The 27,418-nt window shown below is 48.8% G+C and overlaps 2 protein-coding genes across 3 annotated transcripts in view; one reads left to right on the forward strand and one right to left on the reverse strand.

The window, feature by feature from the left end:
• The window catches only part of LOC146045333 (phosphorylase b kinase regulatory subunit alpha, skeletal muscle isoform-like), a 219,166-nt gene that overhangs the window by 104,130 nt on the left and 87,618 nt on the right, over positions 1–27,418 (reverse strand). The window lies entirely within an intron of this gene.
• Positions 8,653–9,698, forward strand: LOC146045405 (uncharacterized). Its single transcript, XM_083164189.1, has 2 exons — positions 8,653–8,833; positions 8,913–9,698. Coding segments are annotated over exons 1-2 (717 nt in total). The 5' UTR covers positions 8,653–8,832; the 3' UTR covers positions 9,629–9,698.

The following is a 27,418-nucleotide window of genomic DNA, read 5'->3' on the forward strand; positions in this document are numbered from 1 at the left end:
GCTGCCGGAGGCAAAGGTCTGCTGCTGCTGCGACATCAGTGAGCCCCCCCCCGCTAATCTCAATCAGCAGGGGAAAGTAGCATAGCGGAGGGGGCAGGCGAATGTGCAATGGCGGAGGGGGCGGGCGATTCTTGAATGGCGGAGGGGGCGGGCGCATGTGGCATGGCGGAGGGAGAGCACTACAGAACAGCTCCCCCGCCTCTGCTCAATGAAAGCAGCAGTGGCTGCAGGCAGATTGCTGCTGCTGCTGGTCCCAGAGCGCTCCCTGTGAATGTGACAGGGCTGGTTCCAGCAGCGAATGTGTGTGTGGGGGGGGGGGGGGCGAATGTCACATGTGGGGGGGGGGGGGGGCGGGCGAATGTAACAGGGCGGAGGGCGGGCGCTGGGACTGCTGGGAGCACTTGCACTACGCAGTACCACAGCTCCCCCACCTCTCAACAGCGCGGAGTTTGAAAGGAGGCAGGAGGCACAGCACCCCGCACCCAGGAGGTACAGCACCCCAGAGGCAGGAGGCACAGCACCCCTAACCCAGGAGGCACAGCACCCCGGAGCCAGGAGGCACACCACTCCGGACCCAGGAGCCAGCGATACCACCCAGCTCTAAGGTTTTTTTTCTTTTAGGTGAGATAATTGGGCCATGTGCAAATGTATTTTGAATTTGTGTAGGGGACTTGGGATGTGTAGGTGGTGGTGGCTTCAATGGTGTTTGTGGTGTTCAATGTCTATTGCTTAAAAGATGCATAATGATGCCACATGGCATTCGTGGGGATGAGGAGGCCCCCACAGTTTCTTAATTATGTGTAATGGAGGTTGTTGTTTGGGGGTTCTGCATGGTGTATGGTAGCGGGCCTAGGGTGGGGGGAAGTTGGGCTGGTCCCCCCTATCCTTGATGTGTTTTGCTCAGTGCATCAGTGCAAGGTGCAATGGTTTTTAGGGGTGCGGCATGGTTTATAGGGCAGGCTGGGTCATGTCGGGGTGGTCCCCCACGCTTCGACTGTGCTCCCTGGATGCCTTTTGCAAAATGGAGGTGGTTTTTAAAATGGTGCATTTTTTGCTTTTGAAATGCTGCTTTTTTCCCTTAATGCTGCTGCATGAAGTATGGTAGTGGCCCTGGGATGGGGGTTGCTTGGGGCGGACCCCAATATGTCCGAGATGTGTTTTGATCATTGCAGTTTGGTTTGGGGCCTGTTTTTGTGCTCAGCAGTTTTTCATGTTTTTTTTTTACAATGCAAGGTGCAATGTTTTTTAGGGGTGCGGCATGGTTTATAGGGCAGGCTGGGTCATGTCGGGGTGGTCCCCCATGGTTCGACTGTTCTCCCGGGATGCCTTTTGCAAAATGGAGGTGGTTTTTAACCCCTTCCTGACAGAGCTAGTTTTTGCGTTCCTGACAGAGCCATTTTTTTCAAATCTGACATGTCTCACTTAAGTGGGGATAACTTTTTTTTGCTTTTACTTATCCCAGTGATTTTGAGATTGTTTTTTCGTAAAACATTGTACTTCAAATTAGTGGTAAATTTGGGTCGATACAGTCTGTGTTTTTTTGTGAAAAATACCAAAATGTCGTGAAAAAATGGAAAATTTAGCGATTTGCAAAATGTTAAATTTTCTGCTTGTGAGACAAATAATCATACCACTCAAAATAGTTAATAACTAACATAGACCATATGTCTACTTTATGTTGCCATCATTATTTCAACTTCCTTTTAATTTTTTTGGACACTAGGAGGCTTCAAATATGAATAGCAAATTCTCAAATTTTCAAGAAAATTTCAAACACTGATTTTTTTAGGGACCAGTTCAGTTCTGATGTGACTTTGAGGGACTTGTATGTGAGACACCCCCATAAATGATGCCATTTCAAAAACTGCACCCCTCACAGTATTCAAAACAGCATTTTGGAAGTTTGTTAACCCTTTAGGTGTTTCACAGGAATTAAAACAAAGTGTAGGTGAAATTTCAAAATTTCATTTTTTTTGCAGATTTGCAAATTTAATACATTTTTCTAAGGAACACAGTACATTTTACTAGAGAAATGTGACTAAAAATTGATTCCCCCAATTCTTTGGTTTTCATAAATATCCTATATGTGGCCCTAGTGTGCACGGTGACCAAACCACAGGCTTCATAATAGAAGGAGCACCTACTTGATTTTGGAGCCTCCTTTTTATGAGATTATTTTTTAGGAACCATGTAGGTTTCTAGGCACCATAAGATGCTAAAAGTTAGGTACCCCCCCACAAGTGACCCCATTTTGCAAACTACACCCTTCAGGGAATTCATCTAGGGGTATAGTGTACATTTCAAACCCCCAGGGGTTTCACCAATTGTGGTACAACTGGGCAGTGAAAATGAAAAAAAAAAAATTTTCATTTTCACAGCTCAGTTGTATCAAAATTGGTGAAACCCCTGGGGGTTTGAAATGTACACTATACCCCTTGATGAATTCCCTGAAGGGTGTAGTTTGCAAAATGGGGTCACTTGTGGGGGGGTTCCACTGTATGGGTGTTTCGGGGGTCATTCAACCAGAATCTGTGCTGCAAAATCCAAAAATCACTCCTTCCCTTCTGAGTCCTGCCATGCACCCAACTGGTATTTTTTGGTCACACATGAGGCATTGCCGTACTCGGGAGAAATTGGGGCACAGATTTTGGGGTGCTTTGTCTCCTTCATTCCTTGTGAAAATGAAAAATTTTGAGCCAGATCTGCATTTTTGTGTAAAAAAATGTAATTTTTTACACAAAAATGCAGTTCTGGCTCAAAATTTTTTATTTTCACAAGGAATGAAGGAGACAAAGCACCCCAAAATCTGTGCCCCAATTTCTCCCGAGTACGGCAATGCCTCACGTGTGACCAAAAAATACCAGTTGGGTGCATGGCAGGACTCAGAAGGGAAGGAGTGATTTTTGGTGGCGGAATGAATGGTGGGTGCTATGTCGCATTAGCAAGACCCCCGAAGCACCAATACAGTGGAACCCCCCCACAAGTGACCCCATTTTGCAAACTACACCCTTCAGGGAATTCATCTAGGGGTATAGTGTACATTTCAAACCCCCAGGGGTTTCACCAATTTTGATACAACTGGGCAGTGAAAATGAAAAAAATAAATTTTTCATTTTCACAGCTCAGTTGTATCAAAATTGGTGAAACCCCGGGGGGTTTGAAATGTACACTATACCACTTGATGAATTCCCTGAAGGGTGTAGTTTGCAAAATGGGGTCACTTGTGGGGGGGTTCCACTGTATGGGTGTTTCGGGGGTCATTCAACCAGAATCTGTGCTGCAAAATCCAAAAATCACTCCTTCCCTTCTGAGTCCTGCCATGCACCCAACTGGTATTTTTTGGTCACACATGAGGCATTGCCGTACTCGGGAGAAATTGGGGCACAGATTTTGGGTGCTTTGTCTCCTTCATTCCTTGTGAAAATGAAAAATTTTGAGCCAGATCTGCATTTTTGTGTAAAAAAATGTAATTTTTTACACAAAAATGCAGTTCTGGCTCAAAATTTTTTATTTTCACAAGGAATGAAGGAGACAAAGCACCCCAAAATCTGTGCCCCAATTTCTCCCGAGTACGGCAATGCCTCACGTGTGACCAAAAAATACCAGTTGGGTGCATGGCAGGACTCAGAAGGGAAGGAGTGATTTTTGGTGGCGGAATGAATGGTGGGTGCTATGTCGCATTAGCAAGACCCCCGAAGCACCAATACAGTGGAACCCCCCCACAAGTGACCCCATTTTGGTCACCAGCTTTGGGAGGGGGGCTGGCGCTGCGGCTGGCGGGGGGGTGGGAGGGGTGCTGGCGCTGCGGCAGCCGGGTGGGTGGGAGGGGGGCTGCCGGGTGGGAGGGGGGGGGGGCTGGCGATCGTTGGTGATCGGTGCGGTATACGCACACACACACACACACACACACACACACACACACACACACATATATATATATATGTGTGTATATATATATATATACATATATATACATATATATACACACACATATATATATATATATATGTGTGTATATATATATATATATACACACATTTGCACATTTTTTTATTTTATTTTATTTTTAACTTTTCCAGCAGCAGCATGATGCTGCTGCTGCTGCTGCTGCGGGGGGGAGGGGGGAGGAGGGGAGCGCAGCAGGCGCTCCGGACGTAGCGGTTGAGCCGCTGGAGCTGCTGCTGCTGCCGGGTGAGTGCCCGGCGGGTGGGAGGGGGGTGCTGCCGCTCGGTGGTGATCGGTGCTGCACCGATCACCACCGTTTTCTGTGTTACCGAGCGGCTTAGCCGCCGGTAACACAGGAAACGCTGTGATTGACTGTTCAGATTTGAACAGCCAATCACAGCGATCGCCGACCGGGGGGGGCACCCCTGCCCCCCCTGGGCGACGAGGGGGGATGTCTGCTGTCAGGGACAGCAGACATCACCTAACTGTCACTGCGTCTCTAGACGCAGTGACAGTTAGAAACCATGACGTACATTTATGCCATGTGTCGGGAAGTACTTCCCGACCATGACGTAAATGTACGTCAAATGTCGGGAAGGGGTTAAAATGGTGCATTTTTTGCTTTTGAAATGCTGCTTTTTTCCCTTAATGCCTCTGCATGAAGTATGGTAGTGGCCCTGGGATGGGGGTTGCTTGGGGCGGACCCCAATATGTCCGAGATGTGTTTTGTTCATTGCAGTTTGGTTTGGGGCCTGTTTTTGTGCTCAGCAGTTTTTCATGTTTTTTTTTACAATGCAAGGTGCAATGTTTTTTAGGGGTGCGGCATGGTTTATAGGGCAGGCTGGGTCATGTCGGGGTGGTCCCCCATGCTTTGGGTGTGGGGCAGGGTTGTGTGTGGATCTCTTACATACATTCTTATAAACATTTTTCATTTTAAACAGGTCTTTCGATGGAGAATCGCCCACGCGGAACCCCTTCCCCCTTTTTTTTCATTGCAGGTGCATCAAGGCCTGAAGAGATGGACCCATTGGCGGAACAGTGGTCGACCCAGCAGACGACGCAGAGGATTCCGTACCGGCTGGTACAGGAGGATTCGTCGACCCAGGTTACAACCCCACACCAACGCCATCAGCAGGGGCAAAAAAGACAGAGACCTCAGGTAAAATAAACAGTGAACGCGAAAACCAAGAAAAAATGTGTGTCCCTGGGACCCCTCACTTACAAAAATCGAGGTCCTACGTGACCTTTTCTGGGTCCCAACCGAATAAAGCCTCCTCCCCCACCCCCCCCCCCCCCACCCCCCTGTATGCCAATTATAGCACACACCTTTATGCTCATTATGTCACTCGCCGGTATGCCCATTATGCATTATGCCACACACTGTTATGCCCATTACGCCACAAGGATATGCCCATTACGCATTATGCCACACCATTATACCCATACCAAAACATGCCACACACCATAATGCCCAGTACATATTGTGCCGCACACCATAATGCCCCCGTAGTCTTGTACCTTCTGAACTTTATATTGTACCATCTCTGAAAGGGGGCACCCTGCCTTCCCCTGGGACCCTTAGTGCTGCATATACTACAGCAGACAGGTGTGCATACTCGCTTAGCCAGTGTGGCCAACTGGTTCTCCTCTGTGTCATTACTCCAGGCTCTTCTTCACTGACTTGGAAGCAGTAGTGCAAGTAGAAAAAAAGGGCCAGTGGCGCGCATCAAAAAGTGGGTGTGGTCATATGACACAAAGGGGAGTGGCTACATGACAAAACTTTATTCCCCCAGTTCCATATATGTCACCCCACAGTGCTAGGTATGCCCCCAGTGCCACACATATATGCCCCCACAGTGCAAGATATGCCCCCACAGTGCCACACATATGCCACCAGTGCCAGATATGGCCCCCACAGTGATACATAAGCCCCCAGTGCCAGATATGCCCCCACAGTGCCAGAAGCCACCAGCACAAGTAAACTCACCCTTCTGGTGTCCGCTGTCCGGGTCTACTCTCCTCCCCCGCTGCTTCTTCCGGGTACAGGGGAGCGCATTGTGCGTCTCACCTTCCCCAGCTTCACTGTGTCCGGGTCGGCAGCCAATCATACTTTGCGGGCTGGCTCCTGATTGGCTGGGGGGCCGCAACCTATGATTGGCTGAGAGCCCAGTCACAGTGACACAGGGAGGTGAAGGAGAGAATTTACTAATTATGTCAACCGTTTCTCTACTTTAAATTGGTTATAATAATTGCTAATTTTGGCTTTACTCTTGTAACAACAGGATACTGGAAGACAGGAAGAGCAACCCTGCGGATCTGGAGGACCAACATCTACCGGAAAAAGAAAACCTGGCCGGAAGAAGAAGGTCCAACCCGGTGAAGGTGATGAAGCAGAGAATACTCCCTTCACAACAACTGAGAACAACGTATTGGTCGAATACGTGGACAAATTTTATGAAAAATTGTTTGGAACACACAAGCAGAAGACCAGCAATAGAGAAAGAAATAGGATATGGTCGATTATAGCGGACAAGGTAACATAATTATTGAAATATGTTGTGTTAAATGTTTGGCAACCCTAAATAATGTACTGATATTGTTCAAAGCGTAAGCCTAGGGGGTGAATTCAATGCTGTGGCCTAGGGTGGCCAATCCCGGGATCGGGATCGGCGGGATCCCGGGATTTGGCCCCCAAAACGCCGGGATTTCAATCCCGGGATTGGAATTTCCAATCCCGGGATTTCGGGATTAAACTGCGCATGCGCAGTTTAATGCCGGGCAGCGTCTGAGCACTCAGACGCTGCCCGGCTTCTCCCATACCCCGCAGTGCGCAGCGTGACGAGGTCACGCTGCGAGGTCACGCTGCGCAGGGCACAGCCGCACATCCACGGCTGCCCGCCCAGCGCTCCCGGCCAAATGCCCACCCACCCAGCGCTGACGGACGGACGGACGGCCGGCCAAATGCACTCACGGCCGGCAAAGCGCTCACCGGCGCCCAGCGATCCCTGCCACTCGCCCACCCACCCAGCGCTCGGGCGCCCCGAGGTGACCGCCCACCCACCGCTCCGAGGTGATTGCAGGTATTTACCGGATTCCCAGCAGTCAGGGGGACTCTAGTACTGTATCTCTCTCCTCCTCTGTGTGCTCCCCATGTGCCCCCACAATTAGGGAAGCCAATCCCGGGATCCCGGGAATCCCGGGATTGAGCATTTTTCAATCCTGAATCCCGGGATTGAAAAAATGCCCCGGGATTGGCATCCCTACTGTGGCCGTGCGGTGACAGCAAGCAGGGCTTCCTGCTCGCTGTCACACCTCGCCCTGTCAGTATTCAACTCATCCCCCTCATACGCCAATTCCAACTTGCTCCCTTTTTGGAACGTGGAGGAATTTGCGTATGTGGCTTCACAAGCAGCGACACGTACAGCTAAATACAGCGAGTTTGCTGCATTAGCTGCAGGTCTCGTGATTAGGGGGAATCTTCCCCGTCCTTTGACGGCGTGGGCCGTCCTGTGACGTCGAGGATTCCCCCCAAACGTTCAATGGGTCGGGCGGACGGCTAGGGGGTTAAACTGTGAGGATCAATGCATTTGTGCAATCCATGTTGTTTAAACCCCTTGAATTGAACACTACCCAATGATGAAATGGGTTGTATTCAATGCCGCTTGACGCACACCGTGAAGGGGTTAGCCATTGCTGGTCGCTTATGTTCTGCATTCACGCAGCTTAATCCCCTGAGCCTCTACACCAATCACCACTGCACACGGCGCGAAATTTGATAAACATGCTAAAGTAGCAATATCTGATCTATCCAATATAGGTCACCGCAGTGAGTGGAAATCGGAAGGACGCCTCCAAATGCCACAAGCGGTACAACGACTGTAGAAGGCAAACAAAAAAGAAGATGGGGAGAGAGAGAGAGCATGCAATTGATACAGGCGGAGGGTCACCCCTGAACATCAACTTGCTTCCCTGGGAGCTAGTCCTCCAGCGCCGCATAAACCCCATCATGGTGGCAGGAGTCGAAGGGGCAGTGGACTCTCACTCCAGAAGAGGTCTAGCGTTGGACATTCCCCAAGAAGAAATGGCAGCCGGATGTCAACATCGTCAAAGACCGGAACCTGCAACAGGAAGTACATGGGCATCCAGACCACCAACGGGTTAGCAAAATTTAAATGTTGCCGCTTGGTTTGACTATTGACAGTTGTTATCCATATGGGCAGGATTAGCGCAACTGCAAATATGCGTTAGAAACACCCTTACAGGGGTATGGAAAGCATTGTGGGATGAGTTAAAGATCCCGCAACGGTGGCCATCACTAGTACAAGCCAATGTACTTCGATTGCTACCCACCAGCACCGGCCTCCCCCCCCCCCCCCCAGGGCTGTGCTAGCCAGACCTGTGACCTCCTCCTTCCTGCACTGAAAAGCCTATTGCTTTTGCAGGAAGCTGGAGGAGAGACAGGCCGCCTTTCGCAGCGGCACAAGCAAGGGAAGGGTGGGAGGGGAGAGCCACTGGCTCTCTTACGTATAGCACAGATTTAAAATCTACCAATTTACTAACTTTCTCTTTAAAAAATTTTTAGAAGTTCCTGCAGAAGCCATGCAAGATGCCTCTGAAATAATGTCCACGCACATTTCTACCCCTCCTGAGGAGACCATCACCCTTGACCTGCACCCAGTGAGCCAGTTTCAATCCACCGTCACTTAAGATACCTTCGAGGGATTTCAAGGCAGCAATTCGGATACTCAAGTGCCAGAAGATACAGGGCCTACTTCAAGCCAAGGAGAGGACATTGGGCTTCCAGCGCACTACAACGCCAACCTTGATGTACGTGAAGCTTTGGAGGAAGAAGAGGAGGTGGATCCACTTGGTGCTGAATCTCTGGACAGTAAGTTTTTCCAAAACAGCCATGTGTTTTGTGTGTAATATGAAAACATTGTTAACTTTACAAATTTTATACATTTCAGTGGGAATGCAACTTGTGGATGAAATCCAGAGTGGCCAGCCTCCTTCAAGAGTACAGCGTGTCAGGCAATTGGCAGCAGAAATCGAGGATCACCAGACACAGTACCGTCTCATGATGAACCAGAGGATGTCAGCAATGGAGAGACATCTTGAGACGCTGGCCAGAACCCTTCCAGAACTTGAACAACGACGGCAGGAGGACTGTGCTGAAATGGAGCGCCGGAGGCATGAAGACTGGATGGATATGGAGAGACAGCGTCATGAAGACTTGATGGCGTTGGAACGACGACGAGAGCAGGACCACAGGAAGTTGAGCGAGACCCTTCAGGCTATGATGACATCAATTAGCAGGTTGGCAGATAATTCTTCGTGTCAACAGGAGACCCTCAGGAACATGGCAACCAGCCATAGTGAGGTTTCAAAATCCCTCAAGATCCTGTGTGAGTATGTTACCTCCGGACAACAAAGAAGAATGCCCCCCGCACCAAGGATTCTTCCATCAACACCTTCTCGCCCAGCGGATCCTGTGCCTCAATCAAGAACCTGGATTGGATCTTCGCAAGGCTATCAAGGATATTCTGGATTGTACCCCCATCCACCTCCTATACCAGCTACCTCAACTGCCCAAAGTCTGCCAAATCCACCAACACGCCCAGCAAACGCACGGACCTCATCCACTCAAGTGCGGGGAGAGGAGGAGGAGGACCATGCCCACTAATTACGGTTGTATTTTTCTTTTTTTTTATTATTATGTTATGTTTAATGATTATCTTTTTTTCAGGTTGGTCTCCCCCTCCCCCCCCTTCCCCCCCTTTTTTTATTTTACTTTATTTATTTGTATTTAATTAACCCTTGCCTTTCCTCTGCAGCCTGTGATTAATAAGGAGTTGGGCACAAAACATATGCAATGCATGCGCGTGCATGCATTGTAATTTGTTGGGAAATGATGAAAGCTCCTTAACATTGGTGGATGTTACATGGGCCTAAAAAGAGCAATCTGATCCCACCTTTTTTCATATTGAAAATTGCAACATCTGTGTGTAATGATTGTTGATTCTCCAGTTTTTCTTTTCTTCCTAGCATTGGTGCAATGCCGACTGTTTATTGCGAAATGTGGAGGACACATACCGGGAAGAGGCCAAGTACACAATGCATATTGTGCATCGGTGAGTGTTGCATTGTACACCCACACCCATCCTCCTGAGACCTTTTTTGGAAACCTTGCTCTTGTAGTATCACACAGGCCAGCCCCACGGCACCTGCCGCTAGCCTGTGTGATAGTACAACAGCAGTGGTGATCCAAGACACTGGCCACCCACACCCATCCTCCTGAGACCTTTTTGGGAAACCTTGCTCTTGTAGTATCACACAGGCCAGCCCCACGGCACCTGCCGCTAGCCTGTGTGATAGTACAACAGCAGTGGTGATCCAAGACACTGGCCACCCACACCCATCCTCCTGAGACCTTTTTTGGAAACCTTGCTCTTGTAGTATCACACAGGCCAGCCCCACGGCACCTGCCGCTAGCCTGTGTGATAGTACAACAGCAGTGGTGATCCAAGACACTGGCCACCCACACCCATCCTCCTGAGACCTTTTTGGGAAACCTTGCTCTTGTAGTATCACACAGGCCAGCCCCACGGCACCTGCCGCTAGCCTGTGTGATAGTACAACAGCAGTGGTGAAAAATGCTCAAGTACTGTCGAATTTATTAACCAATTGTTTTTTTTTTAATTACAGGTCACACAACACTCATCAAAGAGAAGAAAGAAAGTTAATTATTAGATAAATAAAAAGTTTTTTTATTTGAAGTATGAAATAAATGTTTAAGGAAAACTTGAATAAAAGCTACTTTTGAAACTCGAAATCTTTTCTTCATAAATAGTTTCGAGTACAAGGCGTAAGTTCCGGGAAAGTGTAAGTCCTGGTTGAATTTCCCAGTTGATTGTCAGGTGAAGATGCTGAAAGAAAAGTAAATGTATAAGTGTAATTGTTAGGGCTATGGTGTATTATAAACTGCAGACAAGCTGTGACTTCGAGCAGCGGTGCATGCTCGCAGTCACAGGTCAAAGCTTCAGCATTTCAGTGACACCCCTGCATGGCCAGCTTCCCTTTTTGGAGCAAGGAGGAAATGGCATAAGAGGCTGGCAAAGCGGTGATACTGGCGTAGAAATGCAGTACAACCACAGCCCACGGATGTTTGTGGGAATCCTCACTGTCCTCTAACAGCGTGGATTAGGAAGGAATGCAAAATACAGTGGCCAGTATGTAATGGTGCGGCGAGCGGGCGGCGAGGGGGGTTAAACAGCAAGGATTGCAGAACACCAGCAATCCTCGCAGTTTAACCCCCTCGCCGGCCGGTCGCCCTATTCAATGTTCTGGGGGATTCCTCACTGTAACAGGGCGTCGAGGATTCCCCCAAACAGCGAGACCCACAGCTAATGTAGCAAACCCACTGTATTTAGCCACGAGTCTCACTGCTTCTGCAACCACATACGCAAATTCCACCTTGCTCAGAAAACGGAGCAAGGGGGAATTGGCGTATGAGGGGGATGTGTTCAATACTGACAGGGTGAGCGGTGAGAGCGAGCAGAAAGCCCTGCTCTCTGTCACTGCTTGCCCATGCCATTAAATACACCCCACTGTTTGTCAGGTGCAGCAGTTTAACAACCAAGTAGTTTATGGATGAAAAGCAACTTTGGTTAACATCCATGCCTGGTTTAAAAATGGACCATATCCACCCCAAATGGTGCGACACTCACCTGTACATTGGTCAAAGTCCCAGGTAGGTTGCTGGCGCACAGCTGTCTTCACGCACAACACTGCAGGGGTTCCACATCTGTCCAGATAGCAAAGCCGTCAGTCCAGGCCAAAGTCCAGAGTGATTTCCACAATAGGAAGCTGAAACTAAAGAAGTACAGGTGTTAGTGACACTTGTAAGGAGCACAGTTTCCACCACGCCAAGTAGAGCGACACTCACCTGTACATTGGTCAAAGTCCCAGGTAGGTTGCTGGCGCACAGCTGTCTTCACGCACAACACTGCAGGGGTTCCACATCTGTCCAGATAGCAAAGCCGTCAGTCCAGGCCAAAGTCCCGAGTGATTTCCACAATAGGAAGCTGAAACTAAAGAAGTACAGGTGTTAGTGACACTTGTAAGGAGCACACTTTCCACCACGCCAAGTAGAGCGACACTCACCTGTACATTGGTCAAAGTCCCAGGTAGGTTGCTGGCGCACAGCTGTCTTCACGCACAACACTGCAGGGGTTCCACATCTGTCCAGATAGCAAAGCCGTCAGTCCAGGCCAAAGTCCCGAGTGATTTCCACAATAGGAAGCTGAAACTAAAGAAGTACAGGTGTTAGTGACACTTGTAAGGAGCACACTTTCCACCACGCCAAGTAGAGCGACACTCACCTGTACATTGGTCAAAGTCCCAGGTAGGTTGCTGGCGCACAGCTGTCTTCACGCACAACAATGCAGGGGTTCCACATCTGTCCAGATAGCAAAGCCGTCAGTCCAGGCCAAAGTCCCGAGTGATTTCCACAATAGGAAGCTGAAACTAAAGAAGTACAGGTGTTAGTGACACTTGTAAGGAGCACACTTTCCACCACGCCAAGTAGAGCGACACTCACCTGTACATTGGTCAAAGTCCCAGGTAGGTTGCTGGCGCACAGCTGTCTTCACGCACAACACTGCAGGGGTTCCACATCTGTCCAGATAGCAAAGCCGTCAGTCCAGGCCAAAGTCCCGAGTGATTTCCACAATAGGAAGCTGAAACTAAAGAAGTACAGGTGTTAGTGACACTTGTAAGGAGCACAGTTTCCACCACGCCAAGTAGAGCGACACTCACCTGTACATTGGTCAAAGTCCCAGGTAGGTTGCTGGCGCACAGCTGTCTTCACGCACAACACTGCAGGGGTTCCACATCTGTCCAGATAGCAAAGCCGTCAGTCCAGGCCAAAGTCCCGAGTGATTTCCACAATAGGAAGCTGAAACTAAAGAAGTACAGGTGTTAGTGACACTTGTAAGGAGCACAGTTTCCACCACGCCAAGTAGAGCGACACTCACCTGTACATTGGTCAAAGTCCCAGGTAGGTTGCTGGCGCACAGCTGTCTTCACGCACAACACTGCAGGGGTTCCACATCTGTCCAGATAGCAAAGCCGTCAGTCCAGGCCAAAGTCCCGAGTGATTTCCACAATAGGAAGCTGAAACTAAAGAAGTACAGGTGTTAGTGACACTTGTAAGGAGCACAGTTTCCACCACGCCAAGTAGAGCGACACTCACCTGTACATTGGTCAAAGTCCCAGGTAGGTTGCTGGCGCACAGCTGTCTTCACGCACAACACTGCAGGGGTTCCACATCTGTCCAGATAGCAAAGCCGTCAGTCCAGGCCAAAGTCCCGAGTGATTTCCACAATAGGAAGCTGAAACTAAAGAAGTACAGTTGTTAGTGACATTTGTAAGGAGCACACTTTCCACCACGCCAAGTAGAGCGACACTCACCTGTACATTGGTCAAAGTCCCAGGTAGGTTGCTGGCGCACAGCTGTCTTCACGCACAACACTGCAGGGGTTCCACATATTTACCAAGCAACGTTGGCAGCCGGGAAACACCTTGAAGAAAAAAAAGAGAATTAATCCCACTTTGGAAGGCTGGAGTCTCCCAGCTGGGTACCTTGCCCTGCTGCGGATCAAACGTGTTTGATCCGCCGCAGGCCACAGGACACAGCTTCAAGACTCCAGCAACTGCAGGGGAGGGTGGGGAAAGCATATGCAGAGATGCATGACTTACCTGAGCGTATACCGAACATTTCCAGTGGTGTCACTTAAAACAAAAGAGACTGCTCCAATGCGTGCAGAAAGGGGTGCAAAAACACAATCATTCAAAACGGACAAGGTAATTCACTTGAAAAAGCCCAACAGGGACAACAACGCCAACACGCCAAAAAACAGTGGCAGGGGCTAACAGAACTCTGAAATACATAAATAAAGAGAGAAGAGCTTGTAATTGAAATTTTTTTAAAAATCCATGACCATTCTTGAAAGTGTTATTAATTAATACTCACAGCCGTAGAAATACGACCGGATCAGACGTGCTCTCGCATCTGCTCGTTCATTCATACCAGTATGCAATTCTGTGGAAAGGTCCCCATGCCGGAAAACCGCGGCATCCACAGTCACCGGTAAACGGTTTGCGACACAAATGTTGTGCAGAATACAACAAGCATTCACAATGCCGCAAACCTTCGCCGGTGAGTATAAAAGGGTTCCGCCGGTCTTGTCTAAACACCGGAACCGGCTTTTAAGGACACCGAAGGTTCTTTCAATTACTGCCCTCGCTGTCGTGTGAGCCCTTTGGTATCTTTCCGCAGCCTCACCTACAGGATCAGATAATGGGGTCAGCAGCCAATCTTTGTTGGGGTAACCACCATCACCTAAGGAAACACAAAAAAAAACAAAAAAAATTAAAAGACGTGCTTATTTAGTAAGATATTACCGTAGTTAATTTAAAATAATAGTTACCTAACAGCCAGCCGTCCGGCATTCGTCCACGCTCAAAATCAGCATACAGGGCAGACTGGCTTAAAATGAACGAGTCGTGGGACGACCCAGGAAAACCCACAACAAGGTTGTTAATCTTCATTTGGTGGTCGCAGACCACCTGCACGTTCATCGAGTGAAAGTGCTTTCGATTACGAAAACATTCCTCTGAATCCCGTGGTGGTCTCAACGCCACGTGTGTGCAGTCGATCGCGCCCAGTACATTGGGGAACTTCCATTTTGAATAAAATCCAAATTTGATCTCATTCCATTCGCTGTCTTGATCTGGGAATTTAATGAACTGGGTCGTTAATTTGCGGAATGCCTTAATGACCTGGCCTATACAGCGTGAGAGCGTAGGCTGTGAGTAACCGCAGGTTTGGCTCAAAGTGGGCTGGAATGTGCCCGACGCAAAAAAATGCAACGCACCCAACAGTTTCTGGAAACCGGTGAGTGCGTGATTGCCCCGTCCCCGAGCGACCAGGTCTGGCTCCATGAGATCATACAGCATGTGGATTGCCTCAGACGAAAGGCGATAATTTGATATCACCTCCGCCTCGGTGAAATCACCCAGTTCACGCCTAGTACGATACTGGCGTGGACGTGGGACTGAAACCCGCACTGACTCACCTAATGGAGCTATCGCCTGAACACTAGTGCCACCATCCATATCTGCCTCCTCCTCCACACTGGCATTGAGCATGAATCCAACAATAGTGTCCCTAAATAGCTCCATTACTGTAGGCAGTGTTAAGAAATTGCAGAGAAATGCAGAAAAACGCAAATTACCCTAAAAAAACGATTCCAAACAGCAGACTGCAAAAGCTGTGTTATCTCCTCAAAGGCCAAACGAAGGAGTGAGGAAGAAGAGGTGAATCATGGGTATGAGGAGAATCTGGGCAGAATAATGCATTCTGGGTAAAAATGAAAAATGACTTTAATAAATAAATATATATTATTATGGGTCATGTACAGGCATGAAATATTCATGGGCCATCCTCCAAAAAAAGAATACAGCTAAAAAATAGCAAACCATTTCTTAAAACCATTTATTTCTAAAGAAACATGTTCAGTTCTCCATAAAAAGCTGCCGAATGCTAAATGGAGAATCCTGGCGAATTTCAATGGAGAATGCAGCACTCGAATTGAGCATTGAATACACTGTCGGCGAATTCCACTAAAAACCCCATTGAAAATCACAGGCGAATTGCGGAGAATCATTTTCGGCGAATCGGCAGACATTCGTTGTTCATTTATGGCGAATTGCCTCCATAGAATATGGCGAATTGTTTTTTCTGACAGAAAATTCGCCATTCACCCAGCGAATTGGCAGCTTCACTGAAAAAAACGGCGAATCTGAGGCATTGAATACGGGCCTTTGAGGAGTCCGCGGCATCTTCACAGTAGCTAGATACAGTATGCAGTGACTAGAATCTGCACTGTTAGGCAGTAGCGTGTCCAGGATAGAATCAGCTACAGGTATAGGCCCAGATGTATCAAGCTTCAAAAAGTGATAAAATGGAGAGTAATAAACAGCCAGCCAATCAGCTTATAGCCGTCATGTTACAGGCTGGGTTTGAAAAATAACAGGTAGGAGCTGATTGGCTGGTTGTTTATCACTCTCCATTTTATCACTTTTGAAGCTTGATACATCTGGCCGATTGTGAGAATGGAAGGCTCACAAGATATAGGTATATCTATTTTAAACTCCGCCGCAGGGGTGTAAGAGGAGGAAGAGTTATCCACTGTATGTTGACCAAATATTTTGAGCAACCTGTGAGTAGAGGCATGTCTATCCTCAAGAAGATGGTGTATATAGTGAGGCATGATGTATGTGAATGATACATAGGAGATTTCCCGCACAATAACGAAGCCAAGCAACCCTTTCAGGGATGACCCACAGGAAGGTGACGGTGGCTAGCACCCCCCCCCCCGCAAAGTAGGATATCAGATAAGTGTGAAGTTGCAGGCCATAGGGTAGCGGAGGACCTCATTCCACGAAGGTCCAAGATGGCAGCGGTCACACCCCGGACACGGAGACGCAGCAGGCAGGCACCGGAGCATCGACAAGGGTAAACCACCTCTAGACACCAAGGTGCGAGCCCCGGGTCACCTAACAAAGACAGGACTCGTCTATCACAGCAGCCGACAGGAGCACCACGTTGGAGGACCCCGCCGCCGGAATCACCCTGCTGCAGCGAGTGCGCACATTGAGCACAGTCAGGACAGAGAGTCGACCGGAGCAACCAAGGGGGTGCAGGAGAGAATCCCACCGCTGTGTCCAAGAAGGAGAGGGGTACTGCCGTATAAAAAGGACAGTTATGCAGGATTTTGTGTGGGAGAGCAGGCAGACACGTCTTCCTCCTAGCTACTCCAGGCCACGCCCCCGATTATTCTCCTATCTACACACACCTCTTTATGCCCTGGTTGAAAGTCAAATTAGACGTTGGTAAAGGCTTTGAACAAATTCAACAAGGCGTAGGACGTGTGTAGCGCAGCCGTAATTCTCCGCTGAATCAAGCGGGGTGTCGCCGATGATCTAAGGCAGGCATGTCCAAACTATGGCCCTCCAGCTGTTGTGAAACTACAAGTCCCATCATGCCTTGTCAGTTTTGCTATTAGGAAATGCTAAAACTATGGCAAGGCATGCTGGGATGTGTAGTTTCACAACAGCTGGAGGGCCACCGTTTGGACATGCCTGATCTAAGGGATTATAGGGGCTTCTTAAAGACTTAAAGTATATACTCGTGCGCAGGTTAGACGCACCTGTCACCTAAGCGGGGGGGCGGGGGTAGGACATTGGTAGGCTGGGAGGCATTACAGAACCATTGGGACAGAAGTATTCTGGAATGCCGTGAGCTCTGGATTACCAGCATTTCTACTGCATTCAGCGCTTTGACCACGAGAGAAATGATAGCTTATGTCTTCTATGTGCTATATAAAAACACATGGGATTTTGGCTTCTGCAGACTGTGCTTGGGTGGATCAGTCAGGTCATCCCAAGGGGGGGTGATACAAACACGGTCGCTATGGTCTGGACTCGCCACCGAAGATCGGGGTTTGCTCATGCGCAAGATGAGAGAAGGCCCTGCTCGTGAGCGCTTGCATTTTAAAAGATAGTGACACAGTCAGGCATGAGTGACACAGATGGGGGAAGACAGTGGCCCTTATTCAGACCTGATCGCAGTACAAATTTGTTCCCAAAACGGGCAAAACCATGTGCACGGCAGGTGGGGCAGATGTAACATGTATAGTTAGCAGTCTAACAATATCGCATAGAGGGGAGTCAGTATAGCCAATCAGCCTTCGGCAGCTATCTATCCTATGGCTTACAGGTAACTCCACTATTGAGCCCTTCTGTCTAGGCAACGCACAGTAAACTATCACTGTTACCATAACAACATAACACAGGCGTTCCGCCAATGCGCATTTCACTTTAATGGCTTTATCAAGGTGGCACATGACCAGTAGCGGTGCCCGAACTGCCCTTCTGAGAGCACAGAGGCTGAAGCAGCACTGACAGACCCCTACCCAAACTTTAGTATGGTACTTGGCAAGGCCTGATCCCCTTCACAGCATTAAGACATGTTACATTGGTATAAAAAAGACCCGCCCCAATCTACATAGCTCCATCCAGTTCGGTAATAATTTTTTCCCTTTCATGGTTGTAAATTAAGGCATGTAGGAGATACAGTATGCTATTCTGCCCTTGCTTATACATACACACAGTCTAATACTTTATTTTATACATATATTTGCCTGTATGGCTGCTGCTAATACATGTGTGATGACATCACAGTGGTTCTATGATGTCACAATGCCTGGTGAGCCAGGACGGAACACTAGGAGTCATTCTGTTGCCTGGTCCCTACTTGTGCAGTCAGAGCTTTTGAATGTGGCTGAGTATTCAGCATTTTCAATTCTTATATTGATTTTGGAGAGGAGCAAGGAGAGAGAGGAGGAAGGAGGAGACAAACGGGAGCAGCCGTGCGCTGCGTCCCGTTCTATAGTGGCAAGGTAAGTAAGTGTGCTCTTATTTCTATTCCTACTTTGTTGTTTGAGCAATTAGGGTTCTTCATGGATTTCTTAAGGGGCGAGGCTCACCTGAAAGTCAGGTAAACTCCAGCCCACCAAAGGCACGCCCACACCGCCACCCAAATACCCACACTATGTTGTGACGTGTACGCTTACACATTCATGCGTATGAGCGCGCACACTGGAAAGATCATTCGATGGTTACTCACCATTGAATGATTTTTCCTCTGTTCATTGTGAAAAGTAATCAGGATTTACTTTTCAGATGAACGCTTTCATTTGGGGGCAGGAGCTGACATCAAGTGACCTCATCCGCCCGTCCCGAACACGCAGGGCCATGATTGCGTGTGCTGGTCTCTACCGAGCATTTCTATGGGCCTGCCCGCTGTTTTCACATGCGCATTACTGAGCAGACCCCCACCATCGGGGACCTGATAAAAGTAATGGGCACAATGTGAACAGTCCTGCTGAAATCCCTGCGCCAGCAGTTGGTCGCACTACAAATGGGAAAACAATTCAGTAGCACCTTTTGAGCGCCATCTACTGTGCCGGCGCTGAAAACAACTAGATTCCGTCCACTATGACTAGAAGGAATATTTGTGTATAGCTTATTTGTTATTTACTATTTTTATTTAATCTTTAATTAAGGTGATGCAGAGTGTGTCCAAACTTCCACTAGAGAGGAAAATGGCCCAATTAACATCAATGGGCCAAGCCAAGCAAGAGCCCCGGGAGAGGCAGACGCCCCCGGCACCGCGGGTAAGACAGGCTCCACCGCCTCCCCGCGAGAGAAAGGCCCCACCACCTCCCCGCGAGAGAAAGGACACGCCGACTCCTCGCGAGAGACAGGCCCCACCAGCCCCGCGGGAGAGACAGGCCCCACCGGCACCGCGGGAGAGACAAGCCCCACCGCCTCCCCGCGCGAGAAAAACCCCCTCACCATTGAGGAATTCGCCGCCGTCAACATCCACGGAAAGGCAAGAGCCCCCGTTACCAACCACGGAAAGGCAAGAACCACCGTTACCAACCACAGAGTGGTATTCACCCCCGTTACCAACCACGGAGCGGGAAGAGATCCCATTTTTAACCATGGAAAGGCAAGAGTCCACGTTACCAACCACGGAGTGGCAAGAGCACCTGTTACCAACTACCGAGTGGTATTCACCCCCGGTATCAACCACGGAGCAGGAAGAGATCCCATTTTCATCCATGGAATGGCAAGAGTCCACGTTACCAACCACAGAGTGGCAAGAGGACCTGTTACCAGCTACCGAGTGGTATTCACCCCCGGTATCAACCACGGAGCGGGAAGAGCCCCCATTTTCAACCATGGAATGGCAAGAGTCCCCGTTACCGACCACGGAGTGGCAAGAGCCCCCGTTACCAACCACGGAGTGGTATTCACCCCCGTTAACATCCACGGAGAGGCATGAGCCCCCGTCAACATCTACTGAGTGGGAAGAGTCCCATTCAACATCCACGGAGTGGTATACGCCCCCCGTCACCACCCACAGAGTGGTATTCGCCCCCGTCAGCACCCACGGAGTGGTATGCGCCCCCGTCACCATCCACGGAGTGGCACGCGCCCCCGTTACCATTTACGGAGTGGCAAGCTTCCCTGTCACTGGAGTGGCATACACCCACTTCACCATGCAAGGAGTGGTATGCACCCCTGTCACCATCACGGAGTGGCATACGCTCCCAATGTAGAGGTGTCTCCCAAGATCTACCATCTTAGTAAATTCACCCCATAATGTGTTATTTCCAACAACAATTTGTGTAATAAAATGAGTGGTGAATAATACTGTCTCTCTGTAGTTATTTCTTCAATTGGAGCATCTCCATGCTGGGTGAATGCTTGGGGGCTACGGTGTCAGAATATGTCAAATAAAATGTGTATATTTACTTTTTAAAATAGGTCTACACACATCTCACAGGGTTCCTTGGTCTATGATGAGACATGGCCATTACCCACGATTCTCCTGTCTACACACATCTTAGATGATTCCTTGGTCTATGAGGAGACATGACCATTACCCATGATTCTCCTGTCTACACACATCTCAGATGGTTCCTTGGTCTATGAGGAGACATGGCCATTACCCATGATTCTCCTGTCTACACACATCTCAAAGGGTTCCTTGGTCTATGAGGAGCCATGGCCATTACCTATGATTCTCCTGTCTACACACATCTCAAAGGGTTCCTTAGTCTATGAGGAGACATAGCCATTACCCAATTATTGTACTACTGTATATATTTTTTTTTATTCAATATTTTGTATCGATTTTTTGCATGAGAAGACATAAAAGAAAAACAAAAAACAAAACACCAAGTATACAGCACACCACAAGGTACTAAATCATATCATGATAGGTAAAATTGGTACAGTGGCGTAACTAAAACTTTTGCGCCCCCCCGCCGGGACAATTTCACCGCCCCCCCCCCCCCCGGACAATTTTGCAGCTCCCCCCCGTTAAAAGACCCCCCCGGGAGCTGGCAGGGGGGTCCGTGCGGCGCGGAGGTACCTGTATTAAAGGAGAGCCTGGAGGTCCCGCCTGCGCCGCCTAGTATGATGCTGCCGGGGTCCCTGCAGTGAAGTGGAAATAACGCGCTATCTCCAGCGGAGATAGCGCGTTATTTCCACTTCACTGCAGGGACCCCGGCAGCATCATACTCAGCGCCGCAGGCGCAGGGACCTCCATGCTCTCCCTTAAACAGGTACCTCCGCGCCGCACAGACCCCCCTGCCAGCTCCCGCTGCACCCACATGCAGTGGGGAGCTGGCGGAGATCCACCAGCGCCCGCAGCCCCCCGGCGCCTCCCCGCCACCGCGGGGGCTGCGGCCTAATTGTTACGCCACTGAATTGGTATATACAGTATCAGGAGTGTTAGCACAGTTGCAAAGCAGAATATAAGAAAGTGTATGAAGGAGATACATCATAGATAGAAAAATGAGAGGATTCATAAAATAACAGTATAGCCTCACAGGTTCCCGTAGACGCCATACGGGCACCAAGAGACCCACACATCTGAATAAATGGATCAAACACAGGACAAATTCCGCCGTACCCAACTAAAGCCTTGGTAACTAAATAGGTGCCCAGAATAAAATAAAATATATATCAAACTCAACACAAAAGAGAAATCCCAAAGCAACCCTCCCTATATAATCTATCCCCAACTGAGGAATACTTGGATCCCTAAACTTAATATATACCTTCCCCACTACCTAACTAACCTAACCACTCCCATCCCTCCCCCTCCTCCTATTGTGAGGCAAAAAAAAAAACGAATGACCCTGTGTCAGGATACCCCTAGCTCTCCCACAAAATATTAATTAAAGCAGCCCCCCTCCATAGAAGGGTCAGAAAAGACAAGCAGGATATCTCAAAGACAAGCAGGATAAATGGTTACATATCAGCTAACGGGCAATTATATATCAACATATACCTCAACATGCAGGTAAATAAAAATAATAAACTTGGTGGGAAATGGCAGCATCATGAGTACAGAGTTGAAAAGTGTCAGTCCGGCCAGCTCTCGACATCCCAACCTAAGATGGAGAAAGTACCAAATTTGCTCCAGGGCCCCCCAGAACCAGAATAAGAAGTGTACCGTAGGCATAAATATCAAGTCCCAACATCCAAAGGCATCGAGCAAGAGCACAGGAGAAGTCTTTGAGGAGTCCGCGGCATCTTCACAGTAGCTAGATACAGTATGCAGTGACTAGAATCTGCACTGTTAGGCAGTAGCGTGTCCAGGATAGAATCAGCTACAGGTATAGGCCCAGATGTATCAAGCTTCAAAAAGTGATAAAATGGAGAGTAATAAACAGCCAGCCAATCAGCTTATAGCCGTCATGTTACAGGCTGGGTTTGAAAAATAACAGGTAGGAGCTGATTGGCTGGTTGTTTATCACTCTCCATTTTATCACTTTTGAAGCTTGATACATCTGGCCGATTGTGAGAATGGAAGGCTCACAAGATATAGGTATATCTATTTTAAACTCCGCCGCAGGGGTGTAAGAGGAGGAAGAGTTATCCACTGTATGTTGACCAAATATTTTGAGCAACCTGTGAGTAGAGGCATGTCTATCCTCAAGAAGATGGTGTATATAGTGAGGCATGATGTATGTGAATGATACATAGGAGATTTCCCGCACAATAACGAAGCCAAGCAACCCTTTCAGGGATGACCCACAGGAAGGTGACGGTGGCTAGCACACCCCCCCCGCAAAGTAGGATATCAGATAAGTGTGAAGGTGCAGGCCATAGGGTAGCGGAGGACCTCATTCCACGAAGGTCCAAGATGGCAGCGGTCACACCCCGGACACGGAGACGCAGCAGGCAGGCACCGGAGCATCGACAAGGGTAAACCACCTCTAGACACCAAGGTGCGAGCCCCGGGTCACCTAACAAAGACAGGACTCGTCTATCACAGCAGCCGACAGGAGCACCACGTTGGAGGACCCCGCCGCCGGAATCACCCTGCTGCAGCGAGTGCGCACATTGAGCACAGTCAGGACAGAGAGTCGACCGGAGCAACCAAGGGGGTGCAGGAGAGAATCCCACCGCTGTGTCCAAGAAGGAGAGGGGTACTGCCGTATAAAAAGGACAGTTATGCAGGATTTTGTGTGGGAGAGCAGGCAGACACGTCTTCCTCCTAGCTACTCCAGGCCACGCCCCCGATTATTCTCCTATCTACACACACCTCTTTATGCCCTGGTTGAAAGTCAAATTAGACGTTGGTAAAGGCTTTGAACAAATTCAACAAGGCGTAGGACGTGTGTAGCGCAGCCGTAATTCTCCGCTGAATCAAGCGGGGTGTCGCCGATGATCTAAGGGATTATAGGGGCTTCTTAAAGACTTAAAGTATATACTCGTGCGCAGGTTAGACGCACCTGTCACCTAAGCGGGGGGGCGGGGGTAGGACATTGGTAGGCTGGGAGGCATTACAGAACCATCGGGACAGAAGTATTCTGGAATGCCGTGAGCTCTGGATTACCAGCATTTCTACTGCATTCAGCGCTTTGACCACGAGAGAAATGATAGCTTATGTCTTCTATGTGCTATATAAAAACACATGGGATTTTGGCTTCTGCAGACTGTGCTTGGGTGGATCAGTCAGGTCATCCCAAGGGGGGGTGATACAAACACGGTCGCTATGGTCTGGACTCGCCACCGAAGATCGGGGTTTGCTCATGCGCAAGATGAGAGAAGGCCCTGCTCGTGAGCGCTTGCATTTTAAAAGATAGTGACACAGTCAGGCATGAGTGACACAGATGGGGGAAGACAGTGGCCCTTATTCAGACCTGATCGCAGTACAAATTTGTTCCCAAAACGGGCAAAACCATGTGCACGGCAGGTGGGGCAGATGTAACATGTATAGTTAGCAGTCTAACAATATCGCATAGAGGGGAGTCAGTATAGCCAATCAGCCTTCGGCAGCTATCTATCCTATGGCTTACAGGTAACTCCACTATTGAGCCCTTCTGTCTAGGCCACGCACAGTAAACTATCACTGTTACCATAACAACATAACACAGGCGTTCCGCCAATGCGCATTTCACTTTAATGGCTTTATCAAGGTCGCACATGACCAGTAGCGGTGCCCGAACTGCCCTTCTGAGAGCACAGAGGCTGAAGCAGCACTGACAGACCCCTACCCAAACTTTAGTATGGTACTTGGCAAGGCCTGATCCCCTTCACAGCATTAAGACATGTTACATTGGTATAAAAAAGACCCGCCCCAATCTACATAGCTCCATCCAGTTCGGTAATAATTTTTTCCCTTTCATGGTTGTAAATTAAGGCATGTAGGAGATACAGTATGCTATTCTGCCCTTGCTTATACATACACACAGTCTAATACTTTATTTTATACATATATTTGCCTGTATGGCTGCTGCTAATACATGTGTGATGACATCACAGTGGTTCTATGATGTCACAATGCCTGGTGAGCCAGGACGGAACACTAGGAGTCATTCTGTTGCCTGGTCCCTACTTGTGCAGTCAGAGCTTTTGAATGTGGCTGAGCATTCAGCATTTTCAATTCTTATATTGATTTTGGAGAGGAGCAAGGAGAGAGAGGAGGAAGGAGGAGACAAACGGGAGCAGCCGTGCGCTGCGTCCCGTTCTATAGTGGCAAGGTAAGTAAGTGTGCTCTTATTTCTATTCCTACTTTGTTGTTTGAGCAATTAGGGTTCTTCATGGATTTCTTAAGGGGCGAGGCTCACCTGAAAGTCAGGTAAACTCCAGCCCACCAAAGGCACGCCCACACCGCCACCCAAATACCCACACTATGCTGTGACGTGTACGCTTACACATTCATGCGTATGAGCGCGCACACTGGAAAGATCATTCGATGGTTACTCACCATTGAATGATTTTTCCTCTGTTCATTGTGAAAAGTAATCAGGATTTACTTTTCAGATGAACGCTTTCATTTGGGGGCAGGAGCTGACATCAAGAGACCTCATCCGCCCGTCCCGAACACGCAGGGCCATGATTGCGTGTGCTGGTCTCTACCGAGCATTTCTATGGGCCTGCCCACTGTTTTCACATGCGCATTACTGAGCAGACCCCCACCATCGGGGACCTGATAAAAGTAATGGGAACAATGTGAACAGTCCTGCTGAAATCCCTGCGCCAGCAGTTGGTCGCACTACAAATGGGAAAACAATTCAGTAGCACCTTTTGAGCGCCATCTACTGTGCCGGCGCTGAAAACAACTAGATTCCGTCCACTATGACTAGAAGGAATATTTGTGTATAGCTTATTTGTTATTTACTATTTTTATTTAATCTTTAATTAAGGTGATGCAGAGTGTGTCCAAACTTCCACTAGAGAGGAAAATGGCCCAATTAACATCAATGGGCCAAGCCAAGCAAGAGCCCTGGGAGAGGCAGACGCCCCCGGCACCGCGGGTAAGACAGGCTCCACCGCCTCCCCGCGAGAGAAAGGCCCCACCACCTCCCCGCGAGAGAAAGGACACGCCGACTCCTCGCGAGAGACAGGCCCCACCAGCCCCGCGGGAGAGACAGGCCCCACCGGCACCGCGGGAGAGACAAGCCCCACCGCCTCCCCGCGCGAGAAAAACCCCCTCACCATTGAGGAATTCGCCGCCGTCAACATCCACGGAAAGGCAAGAGCCCCCGTTACCAACCACGGAAAGGCAAGAACCACCGTTACCAACCACAGAGTGGTATTCACCCCCGTTACCAACCACGGAGCGGGAAGAGATCCCATTTTTAACCATGGAAAGGCAAGAGTCCACGTTACCAACCACGGAGTGGCAAGAGCACCTGTTACCAACTACCGAGTGGTATTCACCCCCGGTATCAACCACGGAGCAGGAAGAGATCCCATTTTCATCCATGGAATGGCAAGAGTCCACGTTACCAACCACAGAGTGGCAAGAGGACCTGTTACCAGCTACCGAGTGGTATTCACCCCCGGTATCAACCACGGAGCGGGAAGAGCCCCCATTTTCAACCATGGAATGGCAAGAGTCCCCGTTACCGACCACGGAGTGGCAAGAGCCCCCGTTACCAACCACGGAGTGGTATTCACCCCCGTTAACATCCACGGAGAGGCATGAGCCCCCGTCAACATCTACTGAGTGGGAAGAGTCCCATTCAACATCCACGGAGTGGTATACGCCCCCCGTCACCACCCACAGAGTGGTATTCGCCCCCGTCAGCACCCACGGAGTGGTATGCGCCCCCGTCACCATCCACGGAGTGGCACGCGCCCCCGTTACCATTTACGGAGTGGCAAGCTTCCCTGTCACTGGAGTGGCATACACCCACTTCACCATGCAAGGAGTGGTATGCACCCCTGTCACCATCACGGAGTGGCATACGCTCCCAATGTAGAGGTGTCTCCCAAGATCTACCATCTTAGTAAATTCACCCCATAATGTGTTATTTCCAACAACAATTTGTGTAATAAAATGAGTGGTGAATAATACTGTCTCTCTGTAGTTATTTCTTCAATTGGAGCATCTCCATGCTGGGTGAATGCTTGGGGGCTACAGTGTCAGAATATGTCAAATAAAATGTGTATATTTACTTTTTAAAATAGGTCTACACACATCTCACAGGGTTCCTTGGTCTATGATGAGACATGGCCATTACCCACGATTCTCCTGTCTACACACATCTTAGATGATTCCTTGGTCTATGAGGAGACATGACCATTACCCATGATTCTCCTGTCTACACACATCTCAGATGGTTCCTTGGTCTATGAGGAGACATGGCCATTACCCATGATTCTCCTGTCTACACACATCTCAAAGGGTTCCTTGGTCTATGAGGAGCCATGGCCATTACCTATGATTCTCCTGTCTACACACATCTCAAAGGGTTCCTTAGTCTATGAGGAGACATAGCCATTACCCAATTATTGTACTACTGTATATATTTTTTTTTATTCAATATTTTGTATCGATTTTTTGCATGAGAAGACATAAAAGAAAAACAAAAAACAAAACACCAAGTATACAGCACACCACAAGGTACTAAATCATATCATGATAGGTAAAATTGGTATATACAGTATCAGGAGTGTTAGCACAGTTGCAAAGCAGAATATAAGAAAGTGTATGAAGGAGATACATCATAGATAGAAAAATGAGAGGATTCATAAAATAACAGTATAGCCTCACAGGTTCCCGTAGACGCCATACGGGCACCAAGAGACCCACACATCTGAATAAATGGATCAAACACAGGACAAATTCCGCCGTACCCAACTAAAGCCTTGGTAACTAAATAGGTGCCCAGAATAAAATAAAATATATATCAAACTCAACACAAAAGAGAAATCCCAAAGCAACCCTCCCTATATAATCTATCCCCAACTGAGGAATACTTGGATCCCTAAACTTAATATATACCTTCCCCACTACCTAACTAACCTA

This window comes from Crinia signifera, chromosome 11 (genome assembly GCF_055691185.1).
Source record: "Crinia signifera chromosome 11, ASM5569118v1, whole genome shotgun sequence".
NCBI classification, from domain to species: Eukaryota; Metazoa; Chordata; class Amphibia; order Anura; family Myobatrachidae; genus Crinia; species Crinia signifera.